This window comes from Delphinus delphis, chromosome 9, assembly GCF_949987515.2.
Source record: "Delphinus delphis chromosome 9, mDelDel1.2, whole genome shotgun sequence".
In the NCBI taxonomy this organism is placed as follows: domain Eukaryota; kingdom Metazoa; phylum Chordata; class Mammalia; order Artiodactyla; family Delphinidae; genus Delphinus; species Delphinus delphis.
In genome coordinates, this window is record NC_082691.1 from 61121324 (window position 1) to 61139511 (window position 18188).

Here is an 18188-nt window from a genome sequence, read left to right on the forward strand (position 1 = left end):
AAAGAAAGAAAAGTGAGCAGGGTGGGTGCCAATCAGGAAGAGCTGTGAATGGCATACAAATCAGCCTGGACTCTCATCCTATAAGCAACCAAACATTTTTAAACAAGGCAATGACAAAGCTGTGATCTGGAAAGAAAATTCCGGTGACCCTGCAGGGAACAGAATTCAGGAGAAAGAGACCTGGGCACCAATAAGCAGATTAAAGCCGAAGGGAGATGGGGGTGGGTGTGAATGAGCTGGGGGCCGTGGAGTGGAGGTGGGGACACAGGAGAGGAAGCAACAAGACGCAGTGACAGCCACCCCCGTGCATCCACAGAGAAGTGGGAAAACGGGGGTCAGCGCTTCTGTCTGGTTTCTAGATTAAACGATGCGGCAGACGATAGCGCTGTTAGGGGAACAAATGAGGCGGGGAAAGTGAATTTGGTTTTGGATCCCTAGAGTTATTTTACCTGCAGAGTATGGATGTGGAAACGTGCAGAGGCGACTCAGAACACAGATATGCAACTCAGAAAAAAGGTCAGGGCTGCCTTAGGGACTAACTCTGGTATGTATCAAGCTGCACTTATTTATGCAAAGGGACATAATGTAACCTATAGTGTATCTGAGCATTAATATACCATAGGTTAACTGGTGAAAGGAATCTAGTCTATTTCCTAAAATGACTGTAACCGTGAGTAAAATACAGACTTATTTAACCTATTCCCCAAAAAAGAAAACAAATTTTTTCTAAAATATTTATTTCAGCCATATTTATAAAAGGCTTTGTACAATATTGTAGTTACTATGGCTGCTAAAAAATGACCCCAAATCCAGTGGTGTAAAACAACCGTTTATTATGTTCGTGAATTTGATGAGTCAGGAGTCTGGACAGGACACAGAAGGGATGGTGTGTCTCTACTCCACAGAGCCTGAGGTCTGGAATCACTGAAATGTCATTCACTCACACATCTGGCAGCTGACACTAGCTGCAGGCTCTCCACGTGGGCCCCACCCCATGGTCTGTGTACATGGGTGTTTGGGTTCCCCCCAGCATGGCGCCTGGGATCTTAGGGCTAGAGTTCCAAAAGAGGGAGATGAGTGGAAGCTGAATCCTTTTATGACCCAGCCCTGGAGGTCACACAGCATCACCTCCGTCACGCTTCACTGCATGATGCCATCGGAAGTCCTCACCAAGATTCGTGGCAGGGGTGGGGGGGGCATAAACCCTCCACTCCACGGAGGCGTGTCTATCACACTGTGAGAAGTACATGTGGAATGGGATTTCGTATAGCCATCTTTGGGAAATTAAATCTGCCCACATGAAAATCAAAGTGTTGTTTCAGTTTTGCATGACTCTCTGGGAAAAAGAAACATTTAGGGAAGACAGACAGGGAAGGTCAGTAACAACGCAAACCAAGCCAACTTCATCCATACCGAGTCCACTCTGTTCCAGGAACAGAAAGAAACATTCAGATGCAAACAACATGGACATTCAAACATTACTGAATACCCATTTAAAAGCTAGCATGAGCGCCAGAGAACCTAGCACTCTTTTCTGCCTGTATGAAAGGAAGGTCCCGCTGAAGCTTAGGGGCTTGGACCAAGTTAGTGGTGCAACACGAGAGGCAAGCGGTTCTGGCGAATATCCTGTGGGAGCCAGTCTGCCGCTGCCTCGACCACAGACTCATGCACTCTGCCTGTTCGTCTCAGTGTCTCTGTTGAATTCACCTCGCATAAGCAGCTCCTTGTAGAGTTCTGTTGCTCTGGTGATGCTTAATGCTTTTAAAGGATCGAAACAGATAAAGATTCAGATAAGAAAATGAAATACGCACTGATGAATACTCACTTAAAACCTAGCACAGTCACCAGAAAAATCAGTTTATTTTGTAAAGCATAGAACATCAAAGAATACAGATGATGTCAGGGGCAAGAGTTTGTTAATCTACTAGCTCCCATTTTTTTCATCCAAATTCTTCATCCTTCAACAAACAATTACAATTTAAACACATACAACTAAATATACCATAACCAAGAAGTTTATTCCATGAATGCAAAGATGGTTCAACTTATCATTAAATAGGAAGAAAAAAATCAGGGGATTATCTCCATAATCACTGGAAAGATCTCTAACAAAATGCAACACCTATTCTTGAGGATTTAAAAGCAATCAAAGTATGAATTGATGTATACTTTTTAACATGACAAAACTATATAAATCTCTGTTCCCAAACCAGCATCTTACTTAATGTGGAAGCACTAGAGGCTGTCCCCCGCTCAGGTCAGGAACAAAGGCAAAGATATCCATTATCTCCCTCACTATTAATACTGAAACCAAGCTATAAGCCAAACAAACAAGAAAATAATTAGAGATGTAAGAACAATCAAACAATCCCTATTTGCAGGTTTTATAACAACATACCTGGAAAACCCAAGAGAATAATAAAAGCTGACACAACCAATAAAAGAATTTAGTAAAAGAGCAGAATGTAAAACTAACATGAGATAGCCATCATGAGAGTTTGACAACACACTCTGGGAATATGAACAAACAGGCACCGTCTTACATGGCTGGTGGGAACACAAAACGGTACGGTACACCAGCTATGGAAGGAGATTTGACCATATCTAACAAAAATTACCTATTTACATACCCTGTGACTCAGAAATCCCATTTCTAGGCACCTATTCCAAAGAAATACTGACTAAGCACTCGAAATAAGAACTGGTGGATAATTTTGAACATGATAAAAATATATAAACCAAGACCAGATACTGTGACAGATGCACAAGGCTATTATTCACTTCAGCACTATTTGTAAGAGCAAAAGACAGGAAAACAACCCAAATGTCCAGCAATATGGGACTGATTAAAGTCTGATTACATCCACAGAATGAAATACTACACAGCCGCAAATGAGGGATGAAGAATCTCTTTAGAGACCAGATGGAGTGACCTGCAAGATACAGTTTTAGTTGAAAAGAGCAAAGTGGAGAAAAGTGTATATAGCATGCTACCATCCATCTAAGAAGGGAGGAAAGGGACTGGGATAAACATTCATATGGATATGTATGTGTGTGTAGTTTACTCCATATATTAATATGTAATTTTTTAAATGGAAGGATAAACCCCCAAACTTCCAAAACATGATCACCTATAGAAGAAAAAGGCAATGGAGTGAATGATACAAAGGTAGAAGCTAGACTTCTATGAATATATCTTATTTCATAGATTTGACTTTGGAATTGTGTAAATATTTTACTTAAGTATAAAACATGGGCCATACCAACGAATGTAGAATTCTCCATGTGACCCTGTTTTTAAGGCTATGAACAAACCTGAATGGAAACAGGAATCAACAGAACCCACATGACAGTTCTGACTTGTGAGCAGGCTTCCAGGTTAAGACATCAAGGTGCTGGACAAAGCCAGAGAAAGAGAATACATGTTAAGTGAGAGACAGTAACACGTGACTTACCTCAGCCTTGCTCTCGGGTTCATGATCAGCTGCTGAGAAATACACAATCTCTTGCACTTCGTCCCTGGGCCGAGCTGAATTTTTCCCAAATACCACCAGACCGTCCTTCGCACGTGGCGGGAAGGCCACAAAACAGTAACTTGGAGGAGCTAAAGCCATCCTGAAAAGAGAGAGAATGGAAGCAGGCCTAACATGGAACGTTCCACCGGTGAGTTCTTCAAACATATTTCACCCACTAAGAGAGTTCTAGTATTGAACTGTGTGAAGCGAGCTCATTAAGAGAGCCCAGCTGGGGCTTCCCTGGTGGCGCAGTGGTTGAGAGTCCGCCTGCCGATGCTGGGAACACGGGTTCGTGCCCTGGTCCGGGAAGATCCCACATGCCGCGGAGCGGCTGGGCCCGTGAGCCATGGCCGCTGAGCCTGCGCGTCCGGAGCCTGTGCTCCGCAACGGGAGAGGCCGCAGCGGTGAGAGGCCCGTGTACCGCAAAAAAAAAAAAAAAAGAGCGCCCAGCTGGCAAATGAAGGTGGGGTGTCTGGAGTAGAATCACAAAACCACTGACACCAGATATTGTTTAGTACTCTGTGGGAATAAAGGATCTCAGGTTCGCCACAGACCGCAGTGACAGCCAAAAGTGCAAGGACGCAGGAGAATGGAAAGGTTATTGTTCCAGGCAGAAAACACACATGCTGCCATCTGTCACAGCAATACAAAAATAAATAAATATGCCTTGTAACAGTGCACTGCAGAAGTGCCTCTGATCTAGAGATGCACGGCTGCCATATGATAGTTTTTGAGGTGCTCGTGGGGAAATGGGTCTGGAAGTAAACCGAAAGATACGCCACTCTTTGATATATATCTTTCTCTACCTCAACGACATAACACTCAAGCACCTTTTGGCTTTCCTCCCGCCTCTCTAACTGCTCCTGGGCTGGCTAGTTCTCTTCTACTTGGCCATCAAGCATCCTCACTGCTTGGCCCTTCCTTCCTCATTTAATGCTCTTTTCTTTCTGGGAAAACTCATCCATGCCCAGAGCTTCGCTTGTCATTTACGAACCAGTGACCTACATATATAATTCCAGCTCAGTTCTCTCCTTGAGCTCCTGACCCACAGACCCAGCCTACCTGATATCCAAAGCTGAGTTCATCATTTTCCCTAAACTGGATCCCTTCCTAACGTTCCCTGTCTCAGCAGCCAGCTTCATCATCCATCCCACTGGAGCATCAGGAACTATCCTTACCATCTGCTTCTCCATTAAAATATAAATGAGAAGTAAAGCAATATTCTCAGAAAAGCAACTGGCATTCAAAACTCAGCCTCGTCACCTACTAGCTGTGTAACCTTGAGCAAATCACTTTACCACTCTGAGCCTCATGGATTTTTTTGTTTTGTTTTTTGGGTTTTTATTTTTGTGGTACGCGGGCCTCTCACTGTTGTGGCCTCTCCCGTTGTGGAGCACAGGCTCCGGACGCGCAGGCTCAGCAGCCATGGCTCACGGGCCCAGCTGCTCTGCGGCATGTGGGATCTTCCCAGACCGGGGCACGAACTCGTGTCCCCTGCATCAGCAGGCGGACTCTCAACCACTGCGCCACCAGGGAAGCCCTGAGCCTCATGTTTTGCCCCAGCCCACAGATGTATTATGAGCATCAAATGAAATGATTCTTGAGAACATATTTTGCAACTTGTAGAGGCTACGTGAGTATACGAGATATTTTCTTTGGGTTTTGACCACTTAAATAGAGCAGTGTCTCAAAATTTCTGTTGAGCAAGCCAATCAAAATCAACTCCCCTCACTCATTACTGGACCAGTTATCAAGTCACAGAGTCAGCAACATTCTACGTTTAGAAACATCTTTGTGAGGAACCATATTGCTACGTCTACATCCAGGCTACTTCAGGGCAGTCTGTGTACACACACCCCGGGCTGCCAGAGTTCCTCCTGGCAGTGCTTATGACAGGTCCCTCCCCAGGGCACAGAGAAGTAGGTAGTCCATAACTCTGCAAATAATTCCCTCCTAGCTCAGGAAAATAGCCCCTAGCCCCTTTGGGGGAAAGAAAAGGCAAGAAAATAAAAGGGACTCCAGTTCTTCCTCCTCTTAACCTTTCCCATTTTCACAAAACCACATTATCTTCAAACTTGAGGGGTAGAGAGGAATAAACCAAGACTCTGTATGTGTAAGGAAGACCTACAATAATTATAAGATAAAATGCCTTTATAGAGGATTCCTAGAATTTGGAGGTGGGAAGAATTGCTGGCTGAGCCAAATCAAGTGAAACAGACCCAGAAGAAGGTAAGATCGGGAAAGAACGCGTTGTCCTGTGTTTGTATGACTCTCGTATGTAATAGGACTTCCCTTCTGCCCCCGTTGTTGGGCCATGTCAAAAGTGCTGGTGTCTGATCTATGAGCAGAACCTTACTTTACTCGATCCTTAAAAACAGTAAAAATCTGGGACTTGCCTGGTGGTCCGGTGGTGAAGAGTCCACCTTACGACGTGGGGGACGCAGGTTCGATCCCTGGTCAGGGAACTAAGATCCCACATGCCGTGGGGCAACTGAGCCCGCATGCCACAACTACAGAGCCCACGCACCCTGAAGCCTGCGTGCCGCAACCAAAGAAAAGAAAAACCCGCACACCACAGGAAGAGAGAAGGCCACGCACCACAACGAGGAGCCTGCACGTCACAACGAAAGATGCCACATGCCTCAACGAGGATCCCACATGCTGCAACTAAGACCCGACACAGCCAAAAATAAATTAATAAGTAAATAACAGATAAATCTTTTTTTTCTTTCTTCTTTTTTTTAACATCTTTATTGGAGTATAATTGCTTTACAATGGTTAGTTTCTGCTGTATAACAAAGCGAATCAGCTATACATATACACATACATCTCCATATCCCCTCCCTCTTGCGTGTCCCTCCCACCCTCCCTATCCCACGCCTCTAGGTGGTCACAAAGCAAGGAGCTGATCTCCCTGTGCTATGCAGCTGCTTCCCACTAACATCTGTTTTACATTTGGTAATGTATATAAGTCCATGCCACTCTCGCACTTCGTCCCAGCTTACCCTCCCCGCTCCCCGTGTCCTCAAGTCCATTCTCTATGTCTGTGTCTTTATTCCTGTCCTGCCCCTAGGAGTTTTTGACTAGCACTTATTCTTCAGCTTGGACATCTGCTTGGTCAGCAGGTCATCTGAGTCACTTGACCATGACGAATACATAGGCAAAGGAAGCCCAGGGATATGTGGGCCCAGAGAAACTGGCTTTTCTGCTGAATTTTGGGAATGACTGGGAATGCCAGAAGGGAGCAGAATTTTTATGTCATTTTTTTTAATGTTAGATGAACCCATAAACTGTGTATCACAACCTGTAGCAAACTAGCCAAAGCCAACTGTCCATTACCTTTCCTGGATCACCATTCTACACAACGACTAGCCTCAGAGATGACTTCGCTGGACCCTTGTCTGCTCTCTAGATCAGTGCTGTTCACAACTTTCTACAATGACGAAAATGTTCCAGCTCCACTGTGTAATACGGTGGCCACCAGCCTCAAGTGGCTATCGGCGTGTAGTTAGTGTAATTAAGGGATTAAATTTTTAATTTTATTACAAATTTTAATTCATTTCAATTTAAATAGCCACAGGTGGGTAGTAGAAATCCTACTGAACAGAGCCACTTTACAACTTCCCAATAAACCCAGAAATGAGGACTTTCACAGTGAGGTTTCCAATGACCCCAAAAGTATTTATTTGTAAAGTCCTCCACTTATTCTATGACAAATCGTGCTATCACCCACATAAACTGAATTAGTCAAGAGGAGGTAGGACAATGCTACAAGACTGAGAAAAATAAACACAGGAAGTGGATACTGAACTCATCAGGTGAACTGAGTTTAAGCAAAGCTCTTTTCTCCAGAAGCTAAAGGTGATCATAGCCCTAGAGGACAATTCCATTTCCCTTGATGTGAAGCTCACATTCCTGACTCTGAATATACCCGGAAAGTGGCCCTCATTGCTACCTGGAAACCCCTTGTGTACTTTGTCTGGACAATTCCTCTCTTTAACTCCTAAATGCACTTTTGAGATTTTCACTTCTCTTCAAACTTCCAACCATTTCCTCTAAGTAGATACCTTACCTTATAGTCCACAAAGGACACATGGGTGGGGGAGTGAGACTATTCCAGAAGGAGGCTATGCAGGTTTGAAGCCCCTGTGGCTGGAGAAAGGGGAAGGAGCCATTACATCCAATAGCCAGTGTGGCTGAGCCCGAGGTAACGGGGAAGAGGCTGGAGACGCAGGGAGAGAGGCTAGTTCATGTTGGGTCTTGAAGGCAACGGCAGGGACTTTAATGTCTGTCCCATAATAAACACTAAAGCCACTGAAGGCTTTTAAGCCAGGTTTTAGGAAGGAAATGGAGCCAGTGCACACAGATAGCTTTTCAAAGAAGTTGGCTGTGACAGGGAGGAGACAGAGCAGTAGATGAAAGGGAGTTCCATTTCTGTGTATCTACTCTAAGGAAATGATCAGGAATATAGACAAGATTCATGCACAAAAGTGTGCATTACAGCGGTATTTATACAGGTGAAAAACTGATGGAAACTTAACTGTCCAGCATCAGAGAAGTGGCTAAAAATTTATGTTACATCTATATGGTAGAATACTATAAAACCATTAAAATGTTTGTGAAGAGTTTTTTTTGTGTGTGTGTGTGTGAAGAGTTTTTAATTGCATGGAGAAATGGTTTGGGGAGGTGAGGGGGGGTGTCCAAAATAAATTATCTTAGGGCTTCCCTGGTGGCGCAGTGGTTGAGGGGCCGCCTGCCGATGCAGGGGACGTGGGTTCGAGCCCTGGTCCAGGAAGATCCCACATGCCGCGGAGCAGCTGGGCCCGTGCGCCATGACTGCTGAGCCCGTGCTCTGGAGACCGTGAGCCACAACTACTGAGCCCACATGCTGCAACTGCTGGAGCCCGCGTGCCTAGAGCCCGTGCTCCGCAGCGGGAGAGGCCACCGCAGTGAGAGGCCTGCCCACCGCGACGAAGAGTGGCCCCTGCTCCCCACAACTAGAGAGAGCCCGCGAGCAGCAACAAAGACCCAATGCAGCCAAAAATAAATAAATAAAATAAATAAATTTATTTTAAAAAAATTATCTTAACTACATGAAAATATGCATAGAAAAAGACCAGAAGTGGTAGCCTGACCACTAAATTCTTTCTGTGTTTTTTTATATTTTCCTTTGTTTTCAATTTTCCTACAAGTATTTATACTTATATAATCACACACAAAAGATTAAAAAAAATAAACCCAGGGGATATTACCGATTTAGGAATTTTATTTTAAGGAAAAAATTTGGTTCTATTTCTATGTCCCAACATCTAAAATTTCACAAGTGGCAAATTCTTATTTGAGTTATAGTTAGGACAAGTTTTTTTTTTTTTTTAATTAATTAATTAATTTATTTATTTATTTATTTTTCCTGTGTTGGGTCTTCGTCTCCATGCGAGGGCTTTCTCCAGTTGCGGCAAGCGGGGGCCACTCTTCATCGCGGTGCGCGGGCCTCTCACTGTTGCGGCCTCTGTTGCGGAGCACAGGCTCCAGACGCGCAGGCTCAGCAGTTGTGGCTCACGGGCCTAGCTGTTCTGCGGCATGTGGGATCCTCCCAGACCAGGGCTCGAACCCGTGTCCCCTGCATCAGCAGGCAGACTCTCAACCACTGCGCCACCAGGGAAGCCCAGGACAAGTTTTTTATTCAGCATTATTATAGTTATTCTCTAGTACTTTGTTTTCCTTTTTTTTTTTTTTCTTTACAGCCTGCCCAATTCAGAGTTACTCAGGGAGTACACAAATTTTCATTACTATTAGTTTACACAAATAGCGGGCAGGCCTCCTGCAGTCGCCTCCTTAAACAGGAAAAGAAAAACTGGCCCATCAGAAAGCCAATTTTCTGCTCACCCTGAGATGAAATTCTTTTGAAACTAATTCCAGGAATCTCAATTTTGTTCCCATTATTTGTCAAAATACTGGCTAACATACCAGGTTAAAAAATCTGAAAAGTTAACTCATCTATATACTGTATAAAACATGCATTTTGAAATCTCTGTTTACAGGATTTTTATAAACTGTTAAATCATTCATGTATGACACAAAAAACCGACTTTACCATTTTTCTCCCTTTCCCTCTATAATCTTATACAGCATTATGAAATGTCATAATCTCTTCCACGAAGAAAAATAAACTAAAATTCAACTCCCAATCACACATGCTAATGCAGAAATTTATTACATAGACTTTTTTAATGATTTATACTCAGCTTTGGAAAACAGTATAACCATTCAATAATGAATTTTCTATAACTACACTCTACTTAAGCCAGCATTAAAATCAGTGAACAAAGCTTACTCGGAAATAAAGCCATGATTGATGGCTTTTTTCTTAACTTGCTTGCTTTGAGGCACAATTCTGAAGCTGTCTTCTGAACCACAGGGATCCAGAGGTGGGGATGTGGGTACAGGGTTATACTACAGGCCTAAAACTGAACCCAGGAATGTCTATAGCAGTGTTTTCCAAATTCCATGTTGTGGCCCGTTTGTGGGTTATGAAATCAATATAGTGGACAAGATCAGCATTTTTTAGAAAAGAACGTGTGCATCTCACATAGTAAGAGTAAGCACTCGTGCAAGAAACTTTAAGCTCAGATATACACATATAAGTATATGTATGTACTGGGTTGCAATATAACATTTCTCTCTTACTATTTCAAGTAAAAATCTTTAAAAGCAACAGGCTTAAAGAGCAAGTCTACTGAATAGGCTTCTTTGTGGTAAATACCAATTAGGATTCTTGCCAGGTTAGCAATAAACTAACAGTTCCAATTAATGAAACACTCCAATTTAACCCCCACAGACAATTAAACTTACAGGTATGTCCTAGGAAGTATTTGTTAAGAATATTTCAAAGTACGTTTATCTGTACTTTATGCTAAGTAGAATAAGCCAGTCCCCAAAACGCAAATACTGTGTAATTTCACTTATATGAGGTCCCTAGAGTAGTCAAATTCATAAAGACAGAAAGTAGAATGGTGGTTACCAGGGGCTGGATCAGGCAGGGGTGGGAGTGGGGAGGAGGACAGAGAGTTAGCTGTTTAATGGGTACACAGTGTCAGTGTCAGTTTTGCAGGATGAAAAATTTCTGGGGATGGGTTGCACAACAATATGAATATTCTTAACACAACTAAACTGTACACTTAAAAATGGTAAATCTTATGTTACGTGTATTTTTACCACAATTAACATTTTTTTTAAATCAAATAGCCTCACGTGGCTCAAAGCTACAAAACTGGACTGGACAGCTTTAGATATCGTGCTATCAGCTGTGGTAAAGTACCCCTAAGCTCAATTTCTAACCATCACTGTCCTTATCAAAGTCCTTTCAGGATTCATGACTTCCTCTTGGGAATTATAACTCCAGAGTCCCTGCAGCTCACAGCACAGGAGCTGCATCTCCCAACATCCACCCTCCGACTGGTGATAGGAGGCTGGGTACAGGCTTGGGGGGCTGGAGCACTGCACCCCTGTAACTAGGAGACTGCTTACAGAATGTCTAGACAAGGAGGGAGGAAGCTGCATGGGAAAGAAGGTCTTTGTCTTCAAGTTCAGCGAGTAGTTATTGAAGGGCATGAATGCTCCAAGCCACGTAGGGGTTTTCTTTGCCTGAATGCCAAACTGCCCTGCCCTTTTATCTCAGTGAAGCTGCAGAGGCCCTCGTTAGTCACCATACCCAGTAATAAGGAAGGCTTGAGTTGCCTGAGAGGAAGAAAATGACTGTCTATATACGCTATAGGCTTATTAACTCTCTTGCAAATAACTGTGACAAAGTACCTTTACTTGCACAAGAAATGAAACCCAAATGTCCTTACTCTCCAAGCTCCCAGCTTTACTGAGAAGATTGGGTAAGCTTAAAGCCAACGTCTATGAATCACCTCCTTCCAGAAAAGCAAAGAAGAATGTATTTTATTATGTTATATTACTTATCAATAAAGTCATTTTTTAAACTGTTGACATTCCCACTGAACTGAAAACAGGACAAATGATACTCACTTATAAATTTATTTTCCTGTCCTATATCTGCTATTGAGATAGTAAAGAATAAATAGGTGTTTGGAAAAGGAATTATCTACCTGAATTGAGATGTAAACGCCAGCTGATGAAAGGTACGTAAATTAGCTCAGACTCATCAAGCTCTGCCTGAAAAAAAGAAAGATTCTTCTGTTTCACTGAAAGCTCAAGACAGTAGAGCATAAAGCTTTAGGGCTCCACAGCCAGTGATTTCCAGCTTCTAACATTCTATGCCTTGAATGAGGAACTACCTAATGGAAGAACGACCACATAGGGTATTAAGTAAGGAAGCAGGTTTTGGAGGCAACCTGGGTTCGAATCTCAGCCCCGTGTTACCGTTCTGTAACAGGGATAATGACAGGGTTGCGGTGAGGTTCAAATGAGCTGAAACATAAAGTGCTCAGAATGCTGTCTGGGGCACAGTAAGGACGCATCACCGTGAGGGTGAAGAAAGTTACATGATGAAGGCTGTTCCTTTGTCAAGGTCTGATCTGAACAGATGAGACTTCAGAAACTTGGCTTTCTCTTTACAGTATCTAAAGGCTCTCTCACCTTTTGAAGATGTGCTCCATTGTCACCTGATGTCTTTTAAGAGCTGCTTACTATTTCCTTTCTCTAAGGCCAAGGGCACACCTACCTCTGACAGCTGACTCAGGCAGTCTTCAATGCCACTCTTCTGCAGACATACTTCCTAGCAGCATGGGGAGGTACGGGGGTGGCAGGCTGCACATTCATTTGGTTTGGTCCAGAGCACTGGCCTGAACAGTGTGGGTTTTTTTTTTTAAGTCAGAATTAGCAGCTAACATTTTTAAATCTAGAGATTTTCCACAGAAATTCAGATGCTTAGCGTCTCTTGAAAACTCAAAAGACCTAGCAACACTGGATCCACATGACAGCAGGACTGGAGCTGAGGGGGGCTCCTGCCACAGTCCTCTCCACTTCCCAACACTGAGGCCACTGGAAGCGCTGCCTATTATCAGCCTTGGGCTGTTGCTTTTTTTGTTCTTTCTTTTTTTCAGTGTCAGGTCAATTGTGCTCATTTACAATGCCTGGTTGGCCCTGTAGCCCCATGTGTACAGAGGCAAGAGAAGGACATACTTTAGAGACAAACAGACTCTTGTTCATATCCTGACTCCACCCACTAACCCTGGGAAACAGACAGGTTATGAACTCTCTCTGAGCTCCGCATGAAAATGGGACTGATCCTCCATACACAACACAACACATGTGTTTATCTGAGATCGTATGCAAAGTACCCGGTCCTGTGGCCGTATACAGCGGGATGCTCAATAAATGTTCCTTTTCCTCCCTCCTACTACTCACTGGGGATGCGTGTGCCACTTTTGCACCAATCCCTACTATGCTCCTTCACCATCTCACCAATGGTTTGCCCCTGGCTCACAGACACACTCACGTTCCAATGTGCAACTAAAATGTGCTTAAAGGATCAGACTGGAATGGTGGAGCCTCTAGATTGAACCATCAGTTTACAGAGAATACAAATGACACCATGGGGATGAAATCAGCAGAATCTAGACTATGAGAAACTCTATAGGACAAATCTGACTTCTTCAACAAAAACCGCAAGAAAAAAAAGAGGAAGAGACAAAGTTACTTAAGAGATGTATCAACCAACTGCAATAAGTGGAACTTATTTAGATCCTGATTTAAACAAACTGTACAAAAATTTTATGACAGTTGAGGGGAATTCCCTGGCGGTCCAGTGGTGACGACTCTGCACTTTTGCTGCTAATCCCTGGTCGGGGAACTAGGATCCCGTGAGCCATGCTGCGTGGCCAAAAAAAAAAAAAAAAACTATAATATTTGGAGTTTCCTGGTGCCTAGTGGTTAGGATTCCAGGCTTTCACTGCTGTGGCCCAGGTGCAATACCTAGTTGGGGAACTGAGATCCTGAAGGCCACACAGCGCGGCCAAAAAGTAAATTTAAAACAAAAGACAGTTGGGAAAACATAAATGCACTGAATGTTTGATGATACTAAGGAATTATTGTTCATTTCTTAGACACAATGATATTCTATTTATGTCCGAAAAAAGGAGCCTATATTTTTAGAAATACATACTGAAATATTTCCATGTGAAATGATATAATGAAAGTAATCCAGGGTGAGGAGAAAGGGTGGGAAATTCAGATGAGACAAGATTCTCTAGGTAATAAAAATAACTGAAGCTGAGTGATGGGTACATAGTGGTTTATCATACTGTTCTCTTTACTTAAGAAGTAATGCATATGATAAGATGTTTAAAATTCTTTTAAGGTTAGAAATAGCACTAGACTGATCTAATATAGGAAATGCTTTCTTGGAGTCATAACTTATGAGTAAGTTATTTGGGGGCTCAGATATCTCTTTAAGGAAGGATTACCGGGGGCACGGAGGACGGGGAAGGATTTCAGTTGGCTTGGTATATTAGCGCACTGGGGGAAGAGGCAAGCCCCTGGTTTCCTCTACCTTGCTATATCTCTTTCCCTCAAGTTTTAAAACGCCTGTCTCTGCTCTTTAGACTATCAGCCCCATGAGGGCAAGGACATGTATGTAAATCCTTATTTCCCTGACACCTCGCGCAAAGACTGGCACATAATAAGACCTCAACAAATGTTTGTTGAACAAATGAAGGGGAAGGGGTATCGATATTTCATCTTCAATGAGAGAAAAAGAGCAGGAAAATCTGATTCTGACAAGGTGCTCCCAAGCTGTGGTTCAATACACGGGATTCACATTTGACCACACATCAAAATGATGGTCTGAGGAGCAGATTCCTAGTCATCCCCTCCTTGGAGATTCTGATTCAGTGGGTCTGAGCTGAGTTCCCAGTAAGAATATTTTTAACAAATGCCCAGGTGATTCTGATGCAGTCCGTTCAGACTGATATGGAATATCCAGTTATAGGTTATTAAACCTCTTTGCTTCTCTAAAGTACTATTCATTTTTTTCTGCCCAGCTTTCTTTTTTTTTTTTTTTCAGTGTGGAAACTTTCAACACACACATACAAGATTACAATAAGCTCCCTTTAGGCAAGGGCCATCAACTTTCTGCCATCTTGCTTCTCAATTTTATTTCTAAGGAAACCATTTAATTTTAATTGAATGTTGCTGAATTCAGCAACAGCATTGGCAGCAATACTCTCTGCCTTCGAGACGAAGGTGGTGAAACCCACCCCTGGGTAACTTGAGAGAAGTATGACAAATAAAGATGTAGGAGGCTACGTTTTCTTGGTCTTTGGCTTTAAAACTGGGAAATCAGACTAATCACACTACATGATAATCAGGAAGATTTGGATTGTTAATTGTTACTTAAATGTTTTGCAGTTTTCACTATTTTAAAGAAATAAAGTCTCACCCAAATCTTTAAAAATACCTTTTTTTTGGAAAAAAAAAAGCATTCTTCATTTAACATAGATGCAAGGTAAATGATTTGGTAATGACCATGACTCCTCTGCCTTGGATAGAAAGTAAGAATTTAAGCCAGAAAAAAGGAAGAGCTAGACATCATTTCATGTAGCTGAATATTTCTAAATCAGTAGGACCTGCAAAGAAATATCCTTTGGATGCTTTTTTCTTAATGACTGAAATGATCACAAACTGATCTGCTCTTCCACTCCAAAACTACTGCAATTTAGGTGATTAGCTAGAGGAAATGAAAAGAGTGTCTATTTCAAATTTGTAAAACCAAAGTTCCAGGTAATTAACAACTACTCAACTTCACCGTGACCCCTGACAATTTAATGGACCACTGCTGGTGCATCACCCTCTCCCAAAATACAGCCACTTAGATGATCATAAGAATACAGCAACAAAACAAAACAAATGTATGATATTTAATTTGCTATCTGTACATATCATGGAAAGCTGGGAAATCTATCAATATGCAAGAACAAGCTGGTGAAATAAAAAGAGGTCACACAAGTTATATACGGTATCATTCAAATTATGTATATTATATAGATAGATGATGCAAAAAGATCATAAGGAAATGCAACAAAATTTTTAAGAGTAATTTAAGAAAATGACTCTTAATTGCTGGGTTGCAGAAACACAGGCAATTTCTTAACCTATATATATTCAGGCACTTTCAAACTTCCCACATGAAAATACAGAATCTGTGATGAAAATACTTTAAAAAAAGAAGAAGAGGAAGAGTTGCAATAGAAATAATCTATTTTCTCAATATATTGCCGCTAATAAACATGGCCTTTCAATAAGGCAGAGACTCGGGGATTAAGGAGAACCCCACAGTTCAGTCATGGCAAATGAATTCATTTTATCTTTTGGCCACATCTGATTTTGCCTAATTTTCGAGATATGGTGACAATGAGAAATATGAATAAAGAAAAATGTCCAACTTAATGATTCACGTGACAGCTTAATAACTAAGGAAACGTAGACTTTTTTATAGTCAAGTGGAATGTTGTGCTTCAAAATCTACATTGCTTCATAGGATAAATTAGGGGGTAACTGGTCACTTAACAAAAGTATTCTTCAAATCACTCCAGCATTTCTCTATAATGTGAAATATTCTAACATGTTTCCCAACTTTTTAACATCAAAAAATTTTCATAGACACCCCACATAAGAGTGAGTGTAGTTGGTTGGGAAAAATATGTAATGAATATATGTTATGAATTTAGTAACACTTTCAAAGCATTTGTATGTACTAACTGGTAATAGAATCCTTACACATCTGAAAAATAATGCTGTAGATATATATGGCTCATTATTTATTCTGTGTCCATTCAATGTTGGGACACATGTGAATTCAAGGCCCCCCTTCAAAAACTCCACTACACCCAGTGATCTGTTCATCACTCTGGTGCATTTAAAATATGGTACCACGTAAAAGAAAACTCAGGCTGCGTGAGTATCACTTTTGCAGAGCTTCTAGGAATTTTAGAGTGAGGGGAAGAGAAGGGATTAGTTGAATGGCATCCGTTTCTCATAGATACAACAGGTTTTTTAATGTAGGAAGTAGTAGATAAAGAGTACAAGTGGGATTCATTTTTCATTCAAGCTAGCCAAATTAGAAAAATATAGTCAGATCAAGTTCACTCTAAGGAAGATGTTTTCCAATACACAGCAGGTTGAAAGACAGTTTTCCATCTTTTACAGTAATATAAAGAAAGAAAGAAAATGACTTACATCACATTAATAGTATACATTCGACCTGTGCAGTCAGAATAATCTATCCAAGAGGTTACATTATGGCTTTTTAAGAAAGAGTCAGATAGACCCAGATTCCGGGTGTAGCTCCTCCAACTACTAAGTTCTTCATCTATAAAACATGGCCATGATGTCTACTATGTACTGTTATGGGGATTAAGTGTGGTAATAGATGCAGAGTATCTGGAATAGAGAAACATTCAAGAAAGGTTGGTTCTTAAAGATTAGGGTTCTGGGAATGTAATGATTATGGAGATAAAGGAAGAAGAATGTGTTTGAAATAGGCAGGTATGTGGTTAGCTGCCAAAAGCATTCCCTGTGGGAAAGACCTGGGAGCTACTGAACAAGCCACATCTAGGGTTCTTTCATTTCCTTGTGTTCTCATTTCTGACATTGCTGCCATTGTGTCCACTAATTTGGCAAGGTTGCTTTGAATGATGACCTTCCTATTCCCACCATCTGTTTTCCTCTCCCATATAAATAATGGATTGTCTATTCTCATCTTTTCCCAGTAATATGATTTGATACTACCTGTTAATGCTGTAAACTGGGATTTTAAAAAATCTTCCCAATCACTCTTAAAACAGTGGTTTACACTCTGTCCCTGCAAAAAAATCAGCTAAACATTCATTTCCTACAGAAGAAATTTAAATCTTGCTAGTATGAAACCACAGGGTTACTTTACATCTAGCAAAACGGACTTAAAAACTACTTTGTAAATGCCCATTAATGCTAGACTCATTTGCTGTGTTCTTACCATTAGGAAATGTATCCCATTTTATTATCAAAAAGGAACCCATATACATATATATGAACATATTAGTGTGTGTATGTAAATACATATATATGTGGGTGTGAATATCCCCACTTATGCAAATATTTATAAGTATATACTATAGATAGACAGGAGGGAGGGAAGGAAGGAAGGAAGGGAGGGAGGGAGGAACGGAGGAAGGAAAAACAAGGACCTGGAAGGATTAATATCTAACTGAGAGTTGAAAGTGGGACTAAATGTGGGCTATAGAGATAGAAACTTCACATTTCATCTACTTATGTCATTTAAAATTTCTCTATAACAAGCTCATATTACTTTATTGGATTTTTAATTATTTTTTAAAATCTGATTACTTCAGTGCTCAAGAAAGGACATTTTAAGACATTTCATTTAATTCTTTCAGGTCGCTAGGCACTGCTAAGTGCAATTTTAAAATACACTAAGGTTTCATTTTGAGAGCAGAAAAAGATTCAGAAGAGCCTTTGATCACTCCATCATTTTAACTAGGACTTTTAAGAAGTCATATGAATTATCGATATGTAATCTGAGCCCCTAACCACCTATAAGCACCATGTGCAACCTAAGGGAAAATGGAGCTAAAAAGATCTTCTCAAGGTCTTCATCAACTAGAAGAAGAGGCACTCCTGTATACAACCAAGAGAGGAGGGCAATAATAC

General features: G+C 41.5%; 1 protein-coding gene across 2 annotated transcripts in view; it reads right to left on the minus strand.

Moving 5' to 3' along the window:
- Positions 1-18188, minus strand: part of SCRN1 (secernin 1) — a 61720-nt gene that overhangs the window by 38522 nt on the left and 5010 nt on the right. For both annotated transcript variants that reach the window (XM_060020662.1, XM_060020661.1), the window contains exon 2: positions 3456-3615. In XM_060020662.1, coding sequence (XP_059876645.1) covers positions 3456-3614 — 159 coding nt within the window. In that variant the 5' untranslated portion in view covers position 3615. The remainder of the gene's footprint in view (positions 1-3455; positions 3616-18188) is intronic.